Consider the following 25,238-nt stretch of genomic DNA (forward strand, 5'->3'; position numbering starts at 1 on the left):
AACATCCTTACCTTTTCTTTATTAGGAAGTGTTTGTGTTCTGGTAAAAGTGTCTCCTCCATTAATACTGATCAGTTCTGCATCTGCAGGAGGAAATTGCGCGGGGAAAACCACTACGTCACTCTTCAGAGTGTCCGAGCTAAAACACACGTCATACTGCTGAGTAGATTTGGAGTAAGACCAGCTCCCGTCAGGGTGTGTGGTGATCATCGGGGCGCTGTACCTGCCCAAACTGCCGTCTGTCCTGTGGCATTTTACAGCTATCAAACTGATGAGGCTCAGTAAAAAGATGACGGACACACACACAATGGCGATCAGCAAATACAGATTTAAATCCGAGAAACTCTCCTCCTTTATCGGCGCGTGTCTGAATGGAGTCTTGACGTCACCTGCGCTTTCAACAACCACAACATCAATAGACACAGTCGCTGACAGTGAGGGCTCTCCGTTATCACACACCAAAATGACCAGCGGGTGAGTTTTCAGGTCATTGTCACTCATTCTCCTCTTAGTCCTGATCTCTCCGCTGCTGCTTCCGATTCGGAACAGATTGTTTCCTTTGGGTTCAGAGATGTGGTAAGACAGCAGCGCGTTGTAACCAGAATCTGCATCTACAGCCCTGATCTTGGCCACAAAGTAGCCCGCCTCAGCAGAATACGGAATGTTCTCCGTGTTAACGGAACCGAGCTCGGAATAGGGCGCGAGAATCCCGGGACTGTTGTCATTCTCATCCAGGATAAAAACATTTACAGTCACGTTACTGCTGAGAGGAGGAACACCAGAGTCTGTGGCCTGAACTTTAAACTGGAAAGTTTTCATCTCCTCATAGTTAAACGACTGCAAACTGTGAATATCTCCACTGTCAGAGTTGATGTTGATCATGGATGTTACCGGGCCGCTTTTAGAGCTTTCCAGTACAGAATATGTTATCCGGGCATTATCACCTACGTCAGGATCTAAAGCAGAAACTGTATGAATAACAGCTCCAATCTGACTGTTCTCTTTCACATAAACATTAATGACGGGCTCTGGAAAGCGCGGCGCGTTGTCATTCACATCAGAAACGTGTACAGCAATGACACTGGTGCTGGAGAGAGGCGGAGTCCCTTCATCAGTAGCTGTGATGGTCACGTTATACTCGGACGCGCGCTCTCTGTCTAGAGGACCATCTACAACTAAAGTATAATAATTCTTATACGAGTTCTGAACTTTAAAAGGAACAGAGCCCTGAATCTTTAAGGTTACCTGTCCGTTTTTACCAGCATCATTATCAGTTACAGTTATCATTCCAACCATCGTGCCAATCGGAGCATCTTCTTTTACAGTGCTCACTAAAGACGTCACAGATATCACGGGTGTGTTGTCATTCACATCTACGATTTCGACTAAAACTTTACAGTGAGCAGCTCTCGGGTTATTACTTTTATCTTTTGCTTGTACTCGGAGTTCGATTGCACTTCTCTGCTCATAATCTACATCTTTTTGTACAGTTATTTCTCCTGTTGCTGAATTTATTGAGAATGCATCGACATTTTTGTCATTGTTAACAATTGCATAAATTATTTCACCATTTAAGCCCTCGTCTAAATCAACAGCTTGAACGGTGATCACGTGAGTACCACGCGCCGCATTCTCAATGGTTCTGGCTTTATACAAAGACTTACTGAAAACAGGAATATTATCATTGACATCGATAACGTTAATTATGATATCTGTTGTTCCTGATCTTGGAGGTTTTCCTCCGTCTACAGCGGTCAGTGTGAGCTGGATCACAGGCTGTTTCTCTCGATCTAAAGCTTTCTGCAGCACTAATTCAGCAGATACACTGTGATCTCCTCCGCTCTGTACATCCAGAGAGAAATGTTCGTTTGGACTCAGCTTGTAGCTCTTTAAGGAGTTACTGCCTACATCTGCGTCAAACGCGTTCTGTAATGGAAATCTCTCCCCTGGAATGGCTGATTCAGTAATATTTAGATTTACTACTGATGTCTGAAATGCGGGTGCATTATCATTAATGTCAACAACATTTATTTCAAATCTGTAAATATTCAATGGAGAGCTAATCATGGCTTCTAAAGGCAGCGAACATTTGACATTCTGCTCGCAGATCTCTTCTCGATCAATTATTTCTCTGACACTGAGAATTCCAGTTTTTGTATTTAAATCGAAATACCTCTTGTTCGGTCCCGGAACTAAATGAAACCCTCGTACCTCAAGATCTTGAATATTCAGATTAAAATCCTTCACCAAATTCCCAACTGCAGTTCCTGGATTCGCTTCCTCAGACACGGAATAGACAAACTGTCCGCCCGTTATATTCCAAAGCCCGCACAGAAAGTACACACAAAGCCAAAGCCGAAATTTTGATTGGCCTTTGGATTCCATTGTCTCCAGATCTTCTGAATATGACAAAATCGTAAAAATCCGATAGCATAGTCGCTGAGAAACGTCACACGAAACCGCGCACTACAGCAGCTTCCTGACACAATGGCGAATTCTGAACAAAGCCTCTCTGCTCGGGAAGCTACAAAATGAGGCGGAGCTTATAGTGGAGTTATGGAAATTCTCCTGTAAAATGGAAGGCTAGTGACATCGTGCGGACAACTGCAAACTCTACAGTTTCTAAATAAACTATTTTGGTGTTTTTATTCTATCAGCTGTAATAGCATTAAATTAAAGCAATTTTGATGTCTAAAATAGCAAAAGTGTCCACATCATACTGGCTGTCTAATTATAACAGTGGCATAAAACACAAATACTGAACAAGGTTATATAATAACTACAAAATTAAGTCTTAAAAAAGGGTGAACTTACAAGACAGGATAAGACATGGAACAGAATATATTCATAAGTATATGGCAATATCGGATAAAATAGCAGTGGATTTCTAAGAGCATTTGCGTTTTCAGCACCATGGACAGAGAGCGCTAGTGCAAAAGACGATAAAACTACACTATAAACCTGTGCAAAACAGGAGTAAAATAGACTTGGGAGAAAAAGTAATGGTTCATAATTAATTTCCCCCAGTCTTAATCTAAAAAATAATACTGAATAATACAACACCGAACATTCAAGGAGAAATTGCAGCTCTAAACCAAACTGAACAGAAAAAAAAAAAAAAACGTGTTTTCCTCACTTTTAATAAAACTTTTCTTACCTTTTCTTTATTAGGGAGTGTTTGTGTTCTGGTAAAAGTGTCTCCTCCATTAATACTGATCAGTTCTGCATCTGCAGGAGGAAATTGCGCGGGGAAAACCACTACGTCACTCTTCAGCGTGTCCGAGCTAAAACACACGTCATACTGCTGAGTAGATTTGGAGTAAGACCAGCTCCCGTCAGGGTGTGTGGTGATCATCGGGGCGCTGTACCTGCCCAAACTGCCGTCTGTCCTGTGGCATTTTACAGCTATCAAACTGATGAGGCTCAGTAAAAAGATGACGGACACACACACAATGGCGATCAGCAAATACAGATTTAAATCCGAGAAACTCTCCTCCTTTATCGGCGCGTGTCTGAATGGAGTCTTGACGTCACCTGCGCTTTCAACAACCACAACATCAATAGACACAGTCGCTGACAGTGAGGGCTCTCCGTTATCACACACCAAAATGACCAGCGGGTGAGTTTTCAGGTCATTGTCACTCATTCTCCTCTTAGTCCTGATCTCCCCGCTGCTGCTTCCGATTCGGAACAGATTGTTTCCTTTGGGTTCAGAGATGTGGTAAGACAGCAGCGCGTTGTAACCAGAATCTGCATCTACAGCCCTGATCTTGGCCACAAAGTAGCCCGCCTCAGCAGAATACGGAATGTTCTCCGTGTTAACGGAACCGACCTCGGAATAGGGCGCGAGAATCCCGGGACTGTTGTCATTCTCATCCAGGATAAAAACATTTACAGTCACGTTACTGCTGAGAGGAGGAACACCAGAGTCTGTGGCCTGAACTTTAAACTGGAAAGTTTTCATCTCCTCATAGTTAAACGACTGTAAACTGTGAATATCTCCACTGTCAGAGTTGATGTTGATCATGGATGTTACCGGGCCGCTTTTAGAGCTTTCCAGTACAGAATATGTTATCCGGGCATTATCACCTACGTCAGGATCTAAAGCAGAAACTGTATGAATAACAGCTCCAATCTGACTGTTCTCTTTCACATAAACATTAATGACGGGCTCTGGAAAGCGCGGCGCGTTGTCATTCACATCAGAAACGTGTACAGCAATGACACTGGTGCTGGAGAGAGGCGGAGTCCCTTCATCAGTAGCTGTGATGGTCACGTTATACTCGGACGCGCGCTCTCTGTCTAGAGGACCATCTACTACTAAAGTATAATAATTCTTATACGAGTTCTGAACTTTAAAAGGAACAGAGCCCTGAATCTTTAAGGTTACCTGTCCATTTTTACCAGCATCATTATCAGTTACAGTTATCATTCCAACCATCGTGTCAATCGGAGCATCTTCTTTTACAGTATTAACCAACGATGTTACAGAGATTTTTGGAACATTATCGTTAATATCTACAATTTCCAGTAACACTTTACAAAGAGCCGCTCTTGGTTTATGCCCTTTATCTTTCGCCTGCACGCGGAGCTCCACAGCATTTTTTCTTTCATAATCTACATCACCTTTCACCGTAATCTCGCCAGTTTCCGGATTTATTGAAAATGAATCGACGTTTTTATCATTATCGTGGTTAAGTAAAGCGTAAACAATCTGTCCATTCACGCCCTCATCTGGGTCGCTGGCCTGAACTGTAATAACGGAAGTTCCAGGTGGCGCGTTTTCATTTACGCGAGCTTTATACAACGTTTTACTGAAAACAGGAATGTTGTCGTTCACATCTTCAACATTTACTAATATCTGCATTGTTCCTGATCTTGGAGGTTTCCCTCCGTCTACAGCGGTCAGTGTGAGCTGGATCACAGGCTGTTTCTCTCGATCTAAAGCTTTTTGCAGCACTAATTCAGCAGAAACCCTCTGATCTCCTCCGCCCTGTACATCCAGAGAAAAGTGTTCATTTGGACTCAGCTTGTAGCTCTTTACTGAATTACTGCCCACATCTGCGTCAAAGGCGCTTGGTAGCGCGAACTGTTCCCCTGGAAAAGCTGATTCTGAAATATTTAGGGTTGTCTTTGAGTTAAGAAAATTTGGTGGATTATCATTAATATCTAGTACATTTATCTCGAATCTGTATATATTCAAAGGCGAATTAACAATTGCTTCTAGAGGTAAAGAACACTTCACATTGTGTTCGCATAGCTCCTCTCGGTCTATTCTCTCCTTAACATGAAGAACACCAGTCTTTAAATTCAAATCGAAATACCTTCCGTTGGTCTCCGACACAATTTGAAATCCACGCCTTTCAATGTCCTGTAAATTCAAGTTAAAATCCTTAGCTAAATTTTCAACTGTCGTGCCTGGGTTTGCCTCCTCCGATATGGAATACACAATCTGCCCATCTGTAAAAATCCCAAAGCGAAGAAAGACACTGAAAAATATCCACGATTTGAAAACACGTCCCTCTGTTAATGCCATTTTACAAAATCACTGCAGTGCAAGTTGAATCATTGAAATCCTCCCGCATGTCTGTAAAACGTTTTGTGCTAAATCCACGAGCGGACTGTATCCGAGGACAATGGCGAACGACTAACAAAGCCCTGATGCAGGAAGAACGGAAAAGGGAAAATAAGGAGGAGCCTCGCCATGCCATGAAAGCTCACACAACAGTCAGATACTGACATCGCGCGGACAATTTTAACCATTGCATCAAGAAATCAAAAGCAAGATATTCTTTGTTTTAAGTAATCACAAAATATCCAACAAATAAACAAACAAAATAAATAAAGTGTAATCCTATCATTACGTCTATAAATAATCAACCAATTATATATATATATATATATATATATATATATATATATATATATATATATATATATATAATGGTTTCAATTTACGGTCTCAACTGTATGACAAATAAACGAATTAATTAAAATGTAAATTAAAATATTACATAAACACCACGAAGATCCACTAAAATACTTTAACTTTCAGAACATAGATATAAAAAAAAAAACTTTGAAGATAAAACTCGTGTAAACAAAGTTTGCGATGCAAACATTTTTCATTATGTTTTTGGTAAATGTGTCACCTTGTGCCAATTATTATTATTTTTCTTATTACCTGTATTGCGCAATATAAATGTTATCATTCCAAGAAACATGAGACGTTTCATGTCTGATACGCCGTGACAAATATCTGCTATATTGACGTTTGTGACGGATGGTGTTCAGCACCAGGAACAGCTCCAATTTAAATTTAACAATAAACCAGGTAGAACAACGCTTGTCCATTATGCAATTAAAAAACAGAACACAAGTATCAAGTTTCAGGTGCACTTTAAACAAAAAATACAAATATTTTTATTTATACCTAAATAATCAAGACAACAGAAAGGATGCCAGATACGAAGCTCGAAATCGGAGCAAAGACTTAATTCACCGGGGTGGGGGGTATTAACTTGTCTTAACTTACCTTTTCTTTATTAGGGAGTGTTTGTGTTCTGGTAAAAGTGTCTCCTCCATTAATACTGATCAGTTCTGCATCTGCAGGCGGAAATTGCGCAGGGAAAACCACTACGTCACTCTTCAGAGTGTCCGAGCTAAAACACACGTCATACTGCTGAGTAGATTTGGAGTAAGACCAGCTCCCGTCAGGGTGTGTGGTGATCATCGGGGCGCTGTACCTGCCCAAACTGCCGTCTGTCCTGTGGCATTTTACAGCTATCAAACTGATGAGGCTCAGTAAAAAGATGACGGACACACACACAATGGCGATCAGCAAATACAGATTTAAATCCGAGAAACTCTCCTCCTTTATCGGCGCGTGTCTGAATGGAGTCTTGATGTCACCTGCGCTTTCAACAACCACAACATCAATAGACACAGTCGCTGACAGTGAGGGCTCTCCGTTATCACACACCAAAATGACCAGCGGGTGAGTTTTCAGGTCATTGTCACTCATTCTCCTCTTAGTCCTGATCTCTCCGCTGCTGCTTCCGATTCGGAACAGATTGTTTCCTTTGGGTTCAGAGATGTGGTAAGACAGCAGCGCGTTGTAACCAGAATCTGCATCGACAGCCCTGATCTTGGCCACAAAGTAGCCCGCCTCAGCAGAATACGGAATGTTCTCCGTGTTAACGGAACCGAGCTCGGAATAGGGCGCGAGAATCCCGGGACTGTTGTCATTCTCATCCAGGATAAAAACATTTACAGTCACGTTACTGCTGAGAGGAGGAACACCAGAGTCTGTGGCCTGAACTTTAAACTCAAACGTTTTCATCTCCTCATAGTTAAACGACTGTAAACTGTGAATATCTCCACTGTCAGAGTTGATGTTGATCATGGATGTTACCGGGCCGCTTTTAGAGCTTTCCAGTACAGAATATGTTATCCGGGCATTATCACCTACGTCAGGATCTAAAGCAGAAACTGTATGAATAACAGCTCCAATCTGACTGTTCTCTTTCACATAAACATTAATGACGGGCTCTGGAAAGCGCGGCGCGTTGTCATTCACATCAGAAACGTGTACAGCAATGACACTGGTGCTGGAGAGAGGCGGAGTCCCTTCATCAGTAGCTGTGATGGTCACGTTATACTCGGACGCGCGCTCTCTGTCTAGAGGACCATCTACTACTAAAGTATAATAATTCTTATACGAGTTCTGAACTTTAAAAGGAACAGAGCCCTGAATCTTTAAGGTTACCTGTCCGTTTTTACCAGCATCATTATCAGTTACAGTTATCATTCCAACCATCGTGTCAATCGGAGCATCTTCTTTTACAGTATTAACCAACGATGTAACAGAGATTTTTGGAACATTATCGTTAATATCTACAATTTCCAGTAACACTTTACAAAAAGCCGCTCTTGGTTTATGCCCTTTATCTTTCGCCTGCACGCGGAGCTCCACAGCATTTTTGCTTTCATAATCTACATCACCTTTCACCGTAATCTCGCCAGTTTCTGGATTTATTGAAAATGAATCGACGTTTTCATCATTATCGTTGTTCACTAAAGCGTAAACAATCTGTCCATTCACGCCCTCATCTGGGTCGCTGGCCTGAACTGTAATAATGGAAGTTCCAGGCGGCGCGTTTTCATTTACGCGAGCTTTATACAACGTTTTACTGAAAACAGGAATGTTATCGTTCACATCTTCAACATTTACTAATATCTGCATTGTTCCTGATCTTGGAGGTTTTCCTCCGTCTACAGCGGTCAGTGTGAGCTGGATAACAGACTGTTTTTCTCGATCTAAAGCTTTCTGCAGCACTAATTCAGCAGAAACCCTCTGGTCTCCGCTTTGTACATCCAGAGAAAAGTGTTCATTTGGACTCAGCTTGTAGCTCTTTACTGAATTACTGCCCACATCTGCGTCAAACGCGGTTGGTAGCGCGAACTGTTCCCCTGGAATAGCTAACTCCGTAATATTTATTGTTCTCTTTGAGGAACGAAATATTGGTGGATTATCATTAATATCTTGTACATTTATCTCAAATCTGTATATATTCAAAGGCGAATTAACAATTGCTTCTAGAGGTAAAGAACACTTCACATTGTGTTCGCATAGCTCCTCTCGGTCTATTCTCTCCTTAACATGAAGAACACCAGTCTTTAAATTCAAATCGAAATACCTTCCGTTGGTCTCCGACACAATTTGAAATCCACGCCTTTCAATGTCCTGTAAATTCAAGTTAAAATCCTTAGCTAAATTTCCAACTGTCGTGCCTGGGTTTGCCTCCTCCGATATGGAATACACAATCTGCCCATCTGTAAAAATCCCAAAGCGAAGAAAGACACTGAAAAATATCCACGATTTGAAAACACGTCCCTCTGTTAATGCCATTTTACAAAATCACTGCCGTGCAAGTTGAATCATTGAAATCCTCCCGCATGTCTGTAAAACGTTTTGTGCTAAATCCACGAGCGGACTGTATCCGAGGACAATGGCGAACGACTAACAAAGCCCTGATGCAGGAAGAACGGAAAAGGGAAAATAAGGAGGAGCCTCGCCATGTCATGAAAGCTCACACAACAGTCAGATACTGACATCGCGCGGACAATTTTAACCATTGCATCAAGAAATCAAAAGCAAGATATTCTTTGTTTTAAGTAATCACAAAATATCCAACAAAGAAAGAAAGAAAGAAAGAAAGAAAGAAAGAAAGAAAGAAAGTGTAATTCTATCATTGCTTCTATAACTAATCAGCCAGGATAAAGTATTTCTAGCCTATATAAAATTGTTTCAAACTGTTTAAATTGTATGGTAAATAAACAAATGATTTAAAATGTCAATTAATATATTACTTAAATACCACAAAGATATTTTGACTTTCAGAACATAGATGGAAAAATTGTTTGGAGGTGAAACGCGTGTAAACAGAGTAAGTTTGCGATGTAAACCATTAACACTATTAAGCAGCAGCATGTGTGTTTTGGTAAATGTCACCTCGTGACAAAAGAAAATATTCTTTTTTCTACAACCTGTATTACGCAATATAAATGTTATCATTCCAAGAAACGTGAGACGTTTCATGTCTGACAAATATCTGCTATCTTTGACGTTCGGACCGGCGGTGTTCAGCACCACGAACAGCTCCAATTTCCGCCTAACAATAAACCATGTAGAACAACGCTTGTCCACTATAGAATTAATGAACAAAACACGAGTATCTTTTCATGTGCACTCAAAAAAAAAACAAAAAAAAAAAACAACTAAATAATCAAGAAAACAGAGAGGATACCAGTTGGATGCGTCAACGCTATCGCTCGAAATCGGAGCAAAGACTTAATTCAACAATATAACAAAATATATATTAACTTATCTTACCTTTTCTTTATTAGGAAGTGTTTGTGTTCTGGTAAAAGTGTCTCCTCCATTAATACTGATCAGTTCTGCATCTGCAGGCGGAAATTGCGCCGGGAAAACCACTACGTCACTCTTCAGCGTGTCCGAGCTAAAACACACGTCATACTGCTGAGTAGATTTGGAGTAAGACCAGCTCCCGTCAGGGTGTGTGGTGATCATCGGGGCGCTGTACCTGCCCAAACTGCCATCTGTCCTGTGGCATTTTACAGCTATCAAACTGATGAGGCTCAGTAAAAAGATGACGGACACACACACAATGGCGATCAGCAAATACAGATTTAAATCCGAGAAACTCTCCTCCTTTATCGGCGCGTGTCTGAATGGAGTCTTGACGTCACCTGCGCTTTCAACAACCACAACATCAATAGACACAGTCGCTGACAGTGAGGGCTCTCCGTTATCACACACCAAAATGACCAACGGGTGAGTTTTCAGGTCATTGTCACTCATTCTCCTCTTAGTCCTGATCTCCCCGCTGCTGCTTCCGATTCGGAACAGATTGTTTCCTTTGGGTTCAGAGATGTGGTAAGACAGCAGCGCGTTGTAACCAGAATCTGCATCTACAGCCCTGATCTTGGCCACAAAGTAGCCCGCCTCAGCAGAATACGGAATGTTCTCCGTGTTAACGGAACCGAGCTCGGAATAGGGCGCGAGAATCCCGGGACTGTTGTCATTCTCATCCAGGATAAAAACATTTACAGTCACGTTACTGCTGAGAGGAGGAACACCAGAGTCTGTGGCCTGAACTTTAAACTGGAAAGTTTTCATCTCCTCATAGTTAAACGACTGTAAACTGTGAATATCTCCACTGTCAGAGTTGATGTTGATCATGGATGTTACCGGGCCGCTTTTAGAGCTTTCCAGTACAGAATATGTTATCCGGGCATTATCACCTACGTCAGGATCTAAAGCAGAAACTGTATGAATAACAGCTCCAATCTGACTGTTCTCTTTCACATAAACATTAATGACGGGCTCTGGAAAGCGCGGCGCGTTGTCATTCACATCAGAAACGTGTACAGCAATGACACTGGTGCTGGAGAGAGGCGGAGTCCCTTCATCAGTAGCTGTGATGGTCACGTTATACTCGGACGCGCGCTCTCTGTCTAGAGGACCATCTACCACTAGAGAATATTTATTTTTGTAAGTATTTTGTATTTTGAATGGTACAGAATCGCGTATCTTAAGAATAACAGCACCGTTTTTAGCCGCATCCCCGTCTTTAACAGTTATCAACCCCACCATTGTACCAGCACCAGCGTCCTCTCTTACAGTTTCAGCGAGAGATGTCACTGATATTTCAGGTACATTATCGTTAATATCGAGAATTTCAATTAAAACTTTACAGTGAGCCAGTCTTGGGTATGGGCCTTTATCTGTTGCCTGGACGCGTATTTCAATAGCAGCATATTCTTCGTAGTCTATATTGCCTTGGACAGATATCAAACCGGAAGTGGAATCTATAGCAAATGGCATTATGTTTTTGTTAGAGTCATGATTCAGAAGAGAATAAACTACTTCTCCATTCAGACCCTCATCTAAATCACTTGCATGAACAGTTATAACTGATGTACCATGTGGCGCATTCTCACTCACACGAGCTTTATAAAGGGATTTACTAAACACCGGAATGTTATCATTTACATCCTCAACATTTACGATTATCTCCATTGTTCCAGATCTTGGAGGTTTTCCTCCATCTACAGCAGTCAATGTGAGATGAATTAAAGCCTGTTTTTCTCGATCTAAAGCTTTCTGCAGCACTAACTCAGCAGATACACTTTGCTCTCCTGCGCTCTGTACATCGAGAGAGAAGTGTTCATTTGGACTCAGCTTATAGCTCTTAATAGAATTACTGCCCACATCCGCGTCAAACGCGTTCTGTATCGGAAACCTCTCCCCTGGCAAAGCCATCTCTGAAACATTCAGATATTTTTTCTCAGAGGCAAATGCAGGTGCATTATCATTTATATCTAAAACGTTTACTTCAAAACGGTACATATTCAAAGGAGAATTTACAATGGCCTCCAGTTCCAACACACATTTTGAGCTCCGTCCGCATAGCTCCTCTCTGTCTAATCTGTCTTTAATATGAAGTGCTCCCGTCTTTCGATTTAGGTCGAAATATTTCTCATTCTGACCTGAAACGATACGAAATCCCCGAAGCTCCAGATCGTCTAAATTCAGGTTGAAGTCCTTTGCTAAATTCCCGACATTTGTCCCCGGTTTTGCCTCCTCCGACACGGAATAAACAATCTGCCCATTAGAGAATTTCCAAATGCAAAAGAATACAATGAGAAAGATCGACGTCCTTTGTCGTTGTAGCACCATTGTATCTATATTCCGTAACCATAGCCGTTTGAAAACAAAAAGGTATTTTCAGAGGCAAGCACAAAACTGAATCTCTAGCAAACACAGACCGAAGACTGGAGAACAAAGCGCTCCGCAAGAAACAAAACCCTCCCCAAACAGGGAGGAGCTTTGCAAAACTGATAAACGGTGAAATGTGTAGTCTCATAGTGACATCTTGTGGAAAAAGATAAAATAAAATATAAGCATGCTGTAGAGCGGATTATTATTATTTTTTTTTAAATGCTGTTATAGAGATATTTTAAAACATAATAAACTGAGACTTGTTTTATAAATCAGCTAGAAAGTGAATTATGATTAGGGCACGTCTTATTTTGAAATTATTTATATATATTTTTGTTTGGTTTTTTTTCCAAAAACGTTTAATAAACGCAACCTATATATATATATATATATATATATATATATATATATATATATATATATATATATATATAGTCAACCAAAATTTATTCAGACACCTTGAACATTTAATTCATTAATACACTTTATTCACTACAGTTAAAAAAAAAAAAAATGGTAATAAAATATGACAAGATCTCAGAGTTAACTGTGACAGAAAAAAATAATCTTAATTATGTCAGATAACACTTAAGCAAAACACGGTCAGGTCAAAGTGTCTGAATAATTTTTGGTTCCAAATGTTTATCAATTTTTTTGGTAGTCCACTGTATGAAGAATTTTTGGGTATAATATGTCACAGTTTACTTTATTTTGCTATCCTCATTTACATAAATGAACTATAGTGTCCTGCACCCACTACTAGTAAAAATTAAATTAAATCAAAAATATCAAAAATGTCTGAATAATTTTTGGTTTGACTGTGTATATATAAAACCTTAAAGGGACGAAAAATAGGCATATGAACAAAAATCATCAAGCTGTAAACATGAAATTCGACTAAAATAAAACCCATACGAATAAAGATTTCAACCTGAAAAAATACCACTGCAAAAAGGGACACCCTCCTGTCATGCAAACAGGAAATAAGATAGACTTCAGTATCTTGGACAATAGCAAGTGTGCCTACCGTAAGAGCGCAAGCTTACATCTTAAAATAACAATCAGCAAAAAACAATACAATTAGTACAATTAGCTACTCAGGCAAATGCATATAAAGGAAATTATAAAACAACATGAGGCCACAAAGAAGAGTAATTCTCTGAACAGTACAAACCCCAATCTTTCATATGCTTAGGCATAATTATTTTGCAACTAAGCGTCATTAAATGATAATTTCTTACCTTTTCTTTATTGGGAAGTGTTTGTGTTCTGGTAAAAGTGTCTCCTCCATTAATACTGATCAGTTCTGCATCTGCAGGAGGAAATTGCGCGGGGAAAACCACTACGTCACTCTTCAGAGTGTCCGAGCTAAAACACACGTCATACTGCTGAGTAGATTTGGAGTAAGACCAGCTCCCGTCAGGGTGTGTGGTGATCATCGGGGCGCTGTACCTGCCCAAACTGCCGTCTGTCCTGTGGCATTTTACAGCTATCAAACTGATGAGGCTCAGTAAAAAGATGACGGACACACACACAATGGCGATCAGCAAATACAGATTTAAATCCGAGAAACTCTCCTCCTTTATCGGCGCGTGTCTGAATGGAGTCTTGACGTCACCTGCGCTTTCAACAACCACAACATCAATAGACACAGTCGCTGACAGTGAGGGCTCTCCGTTATCACACACCAAAATGACCAACGGGTGAGTTTTCAGGTCATTGTCACTCATTCTCCTCTTAGTCCTGATCTCCCCGCTGCTGCTTCCGATTCGGAACAGATTGTTTCCTTTGGGTTCAGAGATGTGGTAAGACAGCAGCGCGTTGTAACCAGAATCTGCATCTACAGCCCTGATCTTGGCCACAAAGTAGCCCGCCTCAGCAGAATACGGAATGTTCTCCGTGTTAACGGAACCGAGCTCGGAATAGGGCGCGAGAATCCCGGGACTGTTGTCATTCTCATCCAGGATAAAAACATTTACAGTCACGTTACTGCTGAGAGGAGGAACACCAGAGTCTGTGGCCTGAACTTTAAACTGGAAAGTTTTCATCTCCTCATAGTTAAACGACTGTAAACTGTGAATATCTCCACTGTCAGAGTTGATGTTGATCATGGATGTTACCGGGCCGCTTTTAGAGCTTTCCAGTACAGAATATGTTATCCGGGCATTATCACCTACGTCAGGATCTAAAGCAGAAACTGTGTGAATAACAGCTCCAATCTGACTGTTCTCTTTCACATAAACATTAATGACGGGCTCTGGAAAGCGCGGCGCGTTGTCATTCACATCAGAAACGTGTACAGCAATGACACTGGTGCTGGAGAGAGGCGGAGTCCCTTCATCAGTAGCTGTGATGGTCACGTTATATTCGGACGCGCGCTCTCTGTCTAGAGGACCATCTACTACTAGAGAATATTTATTCTTATATGTATTCTGTATGCGAAAAGGTGCAGAATCGCGTATCTTAAGAACAACTGCACCGTTTTTCCCCCCGTCTTCGTCTTTAACGGTGATCAATCCCACCATTGTACCAACAGCAGCGTCTTCTCTCACCGTTTCAGCGAGAGATGTCACTGAAATTTCAGGTACATTATCATTAACATCAACAATTTCGATTAAAACTTTACAGTGAGCAGCCCTTGGTTTCGGGCCTTTGTCTTTTGCTTGGACACGGATTTCTACGGCATTGCTTGTTTCGTAATCAATGTTCCCCACAACAGAGATGAGGCCACTGACAGAATCAATGGTGAAAGCGTTAGCAATATTGTCATCATCACTGCGTATAAATGAATAAATAATTTCCCCGTTCAAGCCCTCATCAGCGTCACTAGCATGGACAGTGACAACAGAGGTGCCCGGGGGCGCATTTTCCATAATTCGTGTTTTGTAAAGAGATTTGCTAAATACAGGGATGTTATCATTCGCATCCTCCACATTAATAATAATTTGTGATGTTCCTGATCTTGGAGGTTTTCCTCCGTCTACAGCGGTCAGTGTGAGCTGGATCACAGACTGTTTTTCTCGATCTAAAGCTTTCTGCAGCACTAATTCAGCAGACACACTCTGATCTCCTCCGCTCTGTACATCCAGAGAGAAATGCTCGTTCGGGCTGAGCTTGTAGCTTTTCACCGAATTACTGCCCACATCCGCGTCTAACGCACTTGGTAATGTAAATCTCTCGCCGGGGAAAGCTGATTCCGCAATATTTAGTTCTGTCGTTGGTGACTTAAAAGTAGGAGTGTTATCGTTTATGTCTAAAACATTCACCTCAAGTCGATACATGTTTACGGGAGAGTTAACAATAGCTTCTAATTCCAAAGAGCATTTGCTGCTCCTTCCGCATAACTGTTCTCTGTCTATTCTCTCCTTTACGAGGAGAACACCACCTTTCAAATTAACATTGAAATACCTCTTATTTGGGCCTGAAACGATTTGAAACCCACGAAGCTCTAATTCTTGAAGATTTAGGTTCAAATCCTTTGCTATATTTCCCACTGTGGTTCCCGGATCAGCCTCCTCTGATATTGAATACACAATCTGTCCATCGGTAATATTCCAAATGGAAAACGCTACAATGAAATACATCCACGATTTAAATCCTTGTTTTGACATTTTCATAATTCCTTCAATAAATCCGTTTCATCCATTCGGTAATAACCACACAACGCCGTAATTCTTCACAGCTCCTGCAGAAACTGAGACGGTAATGTGGCCTTTCGCGAACAAAAGCCCCACGTGATAAACCGAACCCTCCCTTAACTGAGGAGGAGCTTTGCAGCCGAGGTAAGAGAAAATCTCGGTCTCTAACGACACCGCGCGGACAAATGGAGGCGAAGTAGATGATAATTCAGTGAAAAAAGACTAAATGTCTTTAAAAGTGCCGTAGATGCATTTCAGAATTAATACTTTTGTCATATTATTGAACATTAAAATTAAGTTATTATTACAATCTACCAAAACTATACTGTTTTATGTTTGTAGGTTTTGTCAATGCACACCGCACTAAGATAAAAACAAAATAGAGAAAATTAAGTTTCAGTACTTTAAAATTCTGTACTATACATGCCATTTTGCTTTCTCTTGATAGAACATCTGACGTTCGGACGCGAGGTGTTCAGTACCACAAACAGCTCCAAATACATAATAAGAATAAAACAGCTCAAATAATGCAATGTTCACTCACTATGCAGAAATACAACCGTGCACTCCAAACGAAAAAACAATATCTTGCAACTTCAAGCAAAAGAGAGAAATCGCATCAAAGACTCAATTTGCCACAAAAAAAAAAAAAAAAAAAAAGAGAAAAAAACTAAGTATTAACTTATCTTACCTTTTCTTTATTAGGAAGTGTTTGTGTTCTGGTAAAAGTGTCTCCTCCATTAATACTGATCAGTTCTGCATCTGCAGGAGGAAATTGCGCCGGGAAAACCACTACGTCACTCTTCAGTGTGTCCGAGCTAAAACACACGTCATACTGCTGAGTAGATTTGGAGTAAGACCAGCTCCCGTCAGGGTGTGTGGTGATCATCGGGGCGCTGTACCTGCCCAAACTGCCGTCTGTCCTGTGGCATTTTACAGCTATCAAACTGATGAGGCTCAGTAAAAAGATGACAGACACACACACAATGGCGATCAGCAAATACAGATTTAAATCCGAGAAACTCTCCTCCTTTATCGGCGCGTGTCTGAATGGAGTCTTGACGTCACCTGCGCTTTCAACAACCACAACATCAATAGACACAGTCGCTGACAGTGAGGGCTCTCCGTTATCACACACCAAAATGACCAGCGGGTGAGTTTTCAGGTCATTGTCACTCATTCTCCTCTTAGTCCTGATCTCCCCGCTGCTGCTTCCGATTCGGAACAGATTGTTTCCTTTGGGTTCAGAGATGTGGTAAGACAGCAGCGCGTTGTAACCAGAATCTGCATCTACAGCCCTGATCTTGGCCACAAAGTAGCCCGCCTCAGCAGAATACGGAATGTTCTCCGTGTTAACGGAACCGAGCTCGGAATAGGGCGCGAGAATCCCGGGACTGTTGTCATTCTCATCCAGGATAAAAACATTTACAGTCACGTTACTGCTGAGAGGAGGAACACCAGAGTCTGTGGCCTGAACTTTAAACTCAAACGTTTTCATCTCCTCATAGTTAAACGACTGTAAACTGTGAATATCTCCACTGTCAGAGTTGATGTTGATCATGGATGTTACCGGGCCGCTTTTAGAGCTTTCCAGTACAGAATATGTTATCCGGGCATTATCACCTACGTCAGGATCTAAAGCAGAAACTGTATGAATAACAGCTCCAATCTGACTGTTCTCTTTCACATAAACATTAATGACGGGCTCTGGAAAGCGCGGCGCGTTGTCATTCACATCAGAAACGTGTACAGCAATGACACTGGTGCTGGAGAGAGGCGGAGTCCCTTCATCAGTAGCTGTGATGGTCACGTTATACTCGGACGCGCGCTCTCTGTCTAGAGGACCATCAACTACTAAAGAATATTTATTTTTATAGGTGTTCTGTAATACAAACGGAAGAGAATCGATTATTTTCAGTTTTACAGATCCATTTTCCCCAGAATCATCATCTTTTACTGTAATCAGACCGACCATTGTTCCTTTTGGTGAACCTTCCTTCACAACATTAACAAGAGACGTTACAGATATTTCAGGAATATTGTCGTTTACGTCCATTATTTCGACCAAAACTTTACAATGAGCTGCTCTAGGAAGCGAACCTCTGTCTTTTGCCTGCACACGTATTTCAACAGCATTGTTGGACTCGTGATCTAATTTACCTTTAACTGTAATTTCACCAGTCACTTGATTGATTGCGAAAGATTCAATGTTTTTATCATTAACATGTTTTATGATAGTATATACCACCTCTCCATTTATCCCTTCATCCGCATCACTCGCATGTACTGTGATAACAGAGGTTCCAATGGGAGCATTTTCTGGAATTCGAGTTTTGTAAAGAGACTTTGTAAACACAGGAATATTGTCGTTCGCATCTATGATATTAACAATTATGTTTATTGTTCCAGATCTTGGAGGTTTTCCTCCGTCTACAGCGGTCAGTGTGAGCTGGATCACAGGCTGCTTCTCTCGATCTAAAGCTTTCTGCAGCACTAATTCAGCAGATACACTCTGATCTCCGCTCTGTACATCCAGAGAAAAGTGTTCATTTGGACTCAGTTTGTAGCTCTTTACTGAATTACTGCCCACATCCGCATCATCAGCACTTGGTAATGTATATTTTTCCCCTATAAATGCCGCCTCAGATACATTTAATTGTAAAGAGGAGGAGTGAAATGTGGGAGAATTGTCGTTTATATCTAAGACATTTACTTCAAATCGGTACATGTTCAATGGGGAATTAACAATGGCCTCTAACTCTAAAGCACATTTCAAGCTACGTTCGCATATTTCCTCTCGGTCTATTTTCTCTTTGATTTGAAGTATTCCCGTTTTCATATTTACATCGAAATACCTCTTGTTGGGTCCAGAAGCGATCTGAAATCCACGGTGTTCCAGTTCTTGCAAATTAAGGTTTAAATCTTTGACTATATTCCCAACGGCAGTCCCCGGACTGGCCTCCTCCGACACAGAAAACACAATTTGCCCAGAAGACATCCTCAGAAGATAATAAAATACAGTCAGATATATCCATAATATATTTCGCTCCTTTAGTGAATTCGCCATGATCCGTCAACAACAAATCCACAGGACAAACTAAATACATCCGCACTGTTTCATAGTAAAATAAAGCATGTACTGCGCTGCAAATCAGAAATCCTCTATTGTGGCGTCTCACGAACAAAGCACTGCTCGAGCTCAAACGCCCTGCCCCAAAACAGGGAGGAGTCTCTACGAGAATAATAATGAATAAAAAATCATTTTAACGCAGGTCGCTGATGACACCTTGTGGATGTGCATAGCTAGTGTGGAACTGAATTGTTTTAAAGTGCAATAGACAAAGTCTGTCTGAACCTTTACTGCTGAACATGAGCTGAACAAAACGAATCACATGACACCCCCATTATATAAATAAATAAATACTCCAACAACCAAATGCAAAGATAATGAAATGGTAACTGGATAAAAATAAATCCAAATTGATAGTGCTATCAGCACCATGGACAGCACAAACTATTGATAGGAAAAAGGTCCTGACACAGAGCAAATAAATACTAAAAGTTTTAGTTTATATTGTGCACAGTGCTTGAAGTGGAAAAAATAAAGTGCCAGTACTCACCAAAGGGGCGGGGCTTTGTTGGAGGGCGGGGTTATGGGGGGATTGGTTGTCTCCCTCGGTTGTAAGGGCGTAGTTTTGGTTTGAACATTGGGGGGTTGAAGTGTGAACCGTTTAACAGGGTCCCAGGGCATATGCTCCCTCCTGAGGTTTATTTATTTGTTTGTTTTTGCAAAATGGTCTAAACATGCAAATTAGTTGATAACATAACTGGGTAGCACTTTATTTTACAGTACGTGTACTTTCCTGGTACATATATAGTAATTATGTTGTACATACAGGTAAAAGAGTGGTAACACAAGGTACTTACCTGACATGTATGTACATGGAAACTACATAGTTACCATATACATACCATTAGTAAGTACAATAATGAGTCTGTTAGTTACCATATATGGACACTATAAGTAAGCGCCTGTTATTACCAACACTTGTCTATAAGTGCAAAGTAATTGCCATGTATGTACCATTTGAAAGTTCAGCAGTGTTTCTTATTAGTTTCCATGTACATACATGCTGGGTAAGTACCTTGTGTTACCACTCTTTTACCTGTATGTACAACATAATTACTATATATGTACCATGAAAGTACACGTACTGTAAAATAAAGTGCTACCCATAACGGCCATAAAGTAGCCTATATTTAACAATCACCTGTTTACAAAGTGCCATGGGAAGTCAAACTATCTTTACTTAAAATTTCCCATCATCTCTTGGAATACCTGAAAGCCAGGTTTTTCCTAATATCTTTCATTGTTAGCAGAAAACATTTTACACTTGGGGAAAACCAAGTGCTTTGTCAATAATCCAAGAAGGTCCATATTTTAAAGCTCTTTCTAACTACTAGTTCATAGTTCTTGTGATTGTTTAACTATAGAATTTGTTACAGTAAGGATCATTACTATTTTTTCTTTCATTTTCTTTAATTAAATCTATTCTGCTAATGGATTATCTGTTATAAATTCTACAACTAGTCAAAAATTGCCACAATAAATACAATAGAACGTGATCAATTCTAGTAAATGTGGTCATGAGTTTAAAATGTTTGCATGATGATGTTTTCCCCTCTTTTCATCAGTCATTTTAGTGGCTGTTTTCGATCATGTTCGACTTTCTCCGTAGCGTTTTACTATTATCTCAATAGAAAATAACAAATAACACTTTTGGAGCACACTGGTGAACGGTGATTCGTGCGCCACTCATGCAAAATTAAACAATTGGGCTTCAGTCACAGTCATGTTGCGCAGACAATTGACCTGTTTAGTTTGTACAGCTTATAAAAGCTCCAAACGCGCGATGTATAAAGTTAATTTCTGATTCTATGTTTCGGTGTGAGCGCTCAGAGTACCTGCAACATGTGAGAAGTGCCGGTACACAAGAAAAAGTGACGGTACGCTACTGATTAAAATATAGAAGTGCAGGTACTGCGTATCGGTCCGTACCGGCCCATTTCAAGCAATGATTGTGCATTTAAATGAAAATCAACCACCCAACAAGCCACCTAGTGAAAGTAAGCAATTTAATACGGATTCTGGATCTCTTACCTTTTCTTTATTAGGAAGTGTTTGTGTTCTGGTAAAAGTGTCTCCTCCATTAATACTGATCAGTTCTGCATCTGCAGGAGGAAATTGCGCCGGGAAAACCACTACGTCACTCTTCAGTGTGTCCGAGCTAAAACACACGTCATACTGCTGAGTAGATTTGGAGTAAGACCAGCTCCCGTCAGGGTGTGTGGTGATCATCGGAGCGCTGTACCTGCCCAAACTGCCGTCTGTCCTGTGGCATTTTACAGCTATCAAACTGATGAGGCTCAGTAAAAAGATGACGGACACACACACAATGGCGATCAGCAAATACAGATTTAAATCCGAGAAACTCTCCTCCTTTATCGGCGCGTGTCTGAATGGAGTCTTGACGTCACCTGCGCTTTCAACAACCACAACATCAATAGACACAGTCGCTGACAGTGAGGGCTCTCCGTTATCACAAACCAAAATGACCAGCGGGTGAGTTTTCAGGTCATTGTCACTCATTCTCCTCTTAGTCCTGATCTCCCCGCTGCTGCTTCCGATTCGGAACAGATTGTTTCCTTTGGGTTCAGAGATGTGGTAAGACAGCAGCGCGTTGTAACCAGAATCTGCATCTACAGCCCTGATCTTGGCCACAAAGTAGCCCGCCTCAGCAGAATACAGAATGTTCTCCGTGTTAACGGAACCGAGCTCGGAATAGGGCGCGAGAATCCCGGGACTGTTGTCATTCTCATCCAGGATAAAAACATTTACAGTCACGTTACTGCTGAGAGGAGGAACACCAGAGTCTGTGGCCTGAACTTTAAACTGGAAAGTTTTCATCTCCTCATAGTTAAACGACTGTAAACTGTGAATATCTCCACTGTCAGAGTTGATGTTGATCATGGATGTTACCGGAACGCTTTTAGAGCTTTCCAGTACAGAATATGTTATCCGGGCATTATCACCTACGTCAGGATCTAAAGCAGAAACTGTATGAATAACAGCTCCAATCTGACTGTTCTCTTTCACATAAACATTAATGACGGGCTCTGGAAAGCGCGGCGCGTTGTCATTCACATCAGAAACGTGTACAGCAATGACACTGGTGCTGGAGAGAGGCGGAGTCCCTTCATCAGTAGCTGTGATGGTCACGTTATACTCGGACGCGCGCTCTCTGTCTAGAGGACCATCTACCACTAAAGAATATTTATTTTTATAGGTGTTCTGTAATACAAACGGAAGGGAATCGATTATTTTCAGTTTTACAGATCCATTTTCCTCAGAATCATCATCTTTTACTGTAATCAGACCGACCATTGTTCCTTTTGGTGAACCTTCCTTCACAACATTAACAAGAGACGTTACAGATATTTCAGGAATATTGTCGTTTACGTCCATTATTTCGACCAAAACTTTACAATGAGCTGCTCTTGGAGTCGAGCCTTTGTCTCTCGCTTGAACACGAATTTCAACAGCATTGTTGGACTCGTGGTCTAATTTACCTTTAACTGTAATTTCACCAGTCACTTGATTAATTGAGAAAGATTCGATGTGTTTATCATTAACATGTTTTATAAAAGAATATACCACCTCTCCATTTATCCCTTCATCCGCATCACTCGCATGTACTGTGATAACAGAGGTTCCAATGGGAGCATTTTCTGGAATTCGCGCTTTGTAAAGTGACTTTGTGAAAACAGGAATGTTATCGTTTACATCTTCAACATTAACTATTATCTCCATTGTTCCAGATCTTGGAGGTTTTCCTCCGTCTACAGCGGTCAGTGTGAGCTGGATCACAGGCTGCTTCTCTCGATCTAAAGCTTTCTGCAGCACTAATTCAGCAGATACACTCTGATCTCCGCTCTGTACATCCAGAGAAAAGTGTTCATTTGGACTCAGTTTGTAGCTCTTTACTGAATTACTGCCCACATCCGCATCATCAGCACTTGGTAATGCAAACCTTTCCCCTATAAATGCCGCCTCAGATACATTTAATTGTAAAGAGGAGGAGTGAAATGTGGGATAATTGTCGTTTATATCCAAAACATTTACTTCAAATCGGTACATGTTCAATGGGGAATTAACAATGGCCTCTAACTCTAAAGCACATTTCAAGCTATGTTCGCATATTTCCTCGCGGTCTATTTTCTCTTTAATTTGAAGTATTCCCGTTTTCATATTTACATCAAAATACCTCTTGTTGGGTCCAGAAGCGATCTGAAATCCACGGTGTTCCAGTTCTTGCAAATTAAGGTTTAAATCTTTGACTATATTTCCAACGGCAGTCCCCGGACTGGCCTCCTCCGACACAGAAAACACAATTTGCCCAGAAGACATCCTCGGAAGCAAATAAAATACAGTCAGATATATCCATAATATATTTCGCTCCTTTAGTGAATTCGCCATGATCCGTCAACAACAAATCCACAGGACAAACTAAATACATCCGCACTGTTTCATAGTAAAATAAAGCATGTACTGCGCTGCAAATCAGAAATCCTCTATTGTGGCGTCTCACGAACAAAGCACTGCTTGAGCTCAAACGCCCTGCCCCAAAACAGGGAGGAGTCTCTACGAGAATAATAATGAATAAAAAATCATTTTAACGCAGGTCGCTGATGACACCTTGTGGATGTGCATAGCTAGTGTGGAACTGAATTTTTTTAAAGTGCAATGGACAAAGTCTGTCTGAACCTTTACTGCTGAACATGAGCTGAACAAAACTAAATGAATCACTTGACACCCCCATTTAAATAAATAAATAAATACTCCAACAACAACCAAATGCAAAGATAATGAAATGGTAAACTGGATAAAAATAAATCCAAGTTGATAGGTAGTGCTATCAGCACCATGGACAGCACAAACTATTGATAGGAAAAAGGTCCTGGCACAGAGCAAATAAACTCTAAAAGATTTAGCTTATATTGTACACCAGGGGTGTCCAAACTTTTTTAAAAGGGGGCCAGATTCGATGTCGTGGACACATCTGGGGGCCGGTATATACATATAATATATACATTTTTTTAGGCCTACATGTTTTGTTTCTTGAAATCATAACAGATTTGACAAAAGCTTGAGCTGACAGTAGAGTAGTTTGAGATAGGACACAGATGCAAATTTAATACACAAACTATATCTATAAAACTTAACCTCGTTTTTAAAGGGTGAAATTTAAATGTTATTACTGAGTTAGAACTCTATTCTTATTTAAATTAAAAGTACTTTAATTAGATCACCACAGGTAAAACCACACATGTCACTTAACTACATGGTAAAAAGTAAAAATATTGTTTCTATATCTAGAAAGGCTTTAAGGTATTTGGTCTATAAATACATTTAATATAAATACGAATGCACAAAACTGCAAGTTTATGACAGAAATAGTCCGTAATATGGCCTTATTGGCATTTAATACAAGTCTACATTAAAAATTAAATAAAATAAGATATTAACTTAAATTTCTGACAATATACCATGGTTACAGTTAGTGTTACCACAGTAAATCCATGGTGAATTGTTGGTTTAAAAGTATTCTAACTGGATCGGCTCAATGTTTCTCCTGATTTGCACGTTAGTGTTGTTGATAGTCGCGCTGTTTCAACTGGCTTTAAACTGAATTAAATCACAGAGAGATTTGCAGCTTGTACCTGAGACCTCTACGCCGAACTTGAACACTTCTCACCAGCTGTTTGGTGGTCTCGAGACGCTCAGCAAGTAAACACATTTGTGAGCTTGCGAGTCGCGCGGTGCGCACAAGTAGCGCTGTTTCGTTCCGCTTTTGGTGCGTTAATGCTTCCCTTGCCTAAAATCTAGTATTGCCGCCTTGTGTTGACATTGTGAAACTGCATGATTTGTAAATAATGCATGGCGGGCCACACAAAATATATTTTAACTGCGGCCCGCGGGCCGTAGTTTGGACACCCCTGTTGTACACAGTGCTTGAAGTGGAAAAAAATAAAGTGCCAGTACTCACCAAAGGGGCGGGGCTTTGTTGGAGGGCGGGGTTATGGGGGATTGGTTGTCTCCCTCGGTTGTAAGAGCGTAGTTTTGGTTTGAACATTGGGGGGTTGAAATGTGAACCGTTTAACAGGGTCCCAGGGCATATGCTCCCTCCTGAGGTTTATTTGTTTGTTTGTTTTTGCAAAATGGTCTAAACATGC

The 25,238-nt window shown here is 40.8% G+C and overlaps 4 protein-coding genes across 42 annotated transcripts in view; all 4 read right to left on the reverse strand.

The window, feature by feature from the left end:
- LOC125275557 (protocadherin alpha-C2-like) overlaps window positions 1-25,238 on the reverse strand; it is a 198,744-nt gene that overhangs the window by 46,598 nt on the left and 126,908 nt on the right. For 3 of the 39 annotated variants that reach the window (XM_048202627.1, XM_048202619.1, XM_048202607.1), the window contains exon 1: window positions 13,548-16,072. The exons of 27 other annotated variants lie outside the window; for them this stretch is intronic. In XM_048202627.1, coding sequence (XP_048058584.1) covers window positions 13,548-15,923 — 2,376 coding nt within the window. In that variant the 5' untranslated portion in view covers window positions 15,924-16,072. Of the gene's footprint in view, window positions 1-11; window positions 3,103-3,156; window positions 5,807-9,894; window positions 12,503-13,547; window positions 16,073-25,238 lie in introns of those variants that run through there. 9 more of the 39 variants (XM_048202630.1, XM_048202609.1, XM_048202610.1 and 6 more) reach the window with 8 other exon arrangements.
- On the reverse strand, window positions 5,967-9,226 carry LOC125275594 (protocadherin alpha-3-like). Its single transcript, XM_048202703.1, has one exon. It carries the CDS (start codon window positions 8,908-8,910, stop codon window positions 6,526-6,528), a length of 2,385 nt encoding a protein of 794 aa, XP_048058660.1. The 5' UTR covers window positions 8,911-9,226; the 3' UTR covers window positions 5,967-6,525.
- On the reverse strand, window positions 16,612-19,104 carry LOC125275593 (protocadherin alpha-3-like). The gene has a single exon (XM_048202702.1). The coding sequence runs from the start codon at window positions 19,009-19,011 to the stop codon at window positions 16,627-16,629; it is 2,385 nt and encodes a 794-aa protein (XP_048058659.1). The 5' UTR covers window positions 19,012-19,104; the 3' UTR covers window positions 16,612-16,626.
- On the reverse strand, window positions 20,230-23,581 carry LOC125275577 (protocadherin alpha-3-like). The gene has a single exon (XM_048202685.1). It carries the CDS (start codon window positions 23,479-23,481, stop codon window positions 21,043-21,045), a length of 2,439 nt encoding a protein of 812 aa, XP_048058642.1. The 5' UTR covers window positions 23,482-23,581; the 3' UTR covers window positions 20,230-21,042.

The sequence above is a fragment of the Megalobrama amblycephala genome, linkage group LG9 (assembly GCF_018812025.1).
Source record: "Megalobrama amblycephala isolate DHTTF-2021 linkage group LG9, ASM1881202v1, whole genome shotgun sequence".
Taxonomy (NCBI): domain Eukaryota; kingdom Metazoa; phylum Chordata; class Actinopteri; order Cypriniformes; family Xenocyprididae; genus Megalobrama; species Megalobrama amblycephala.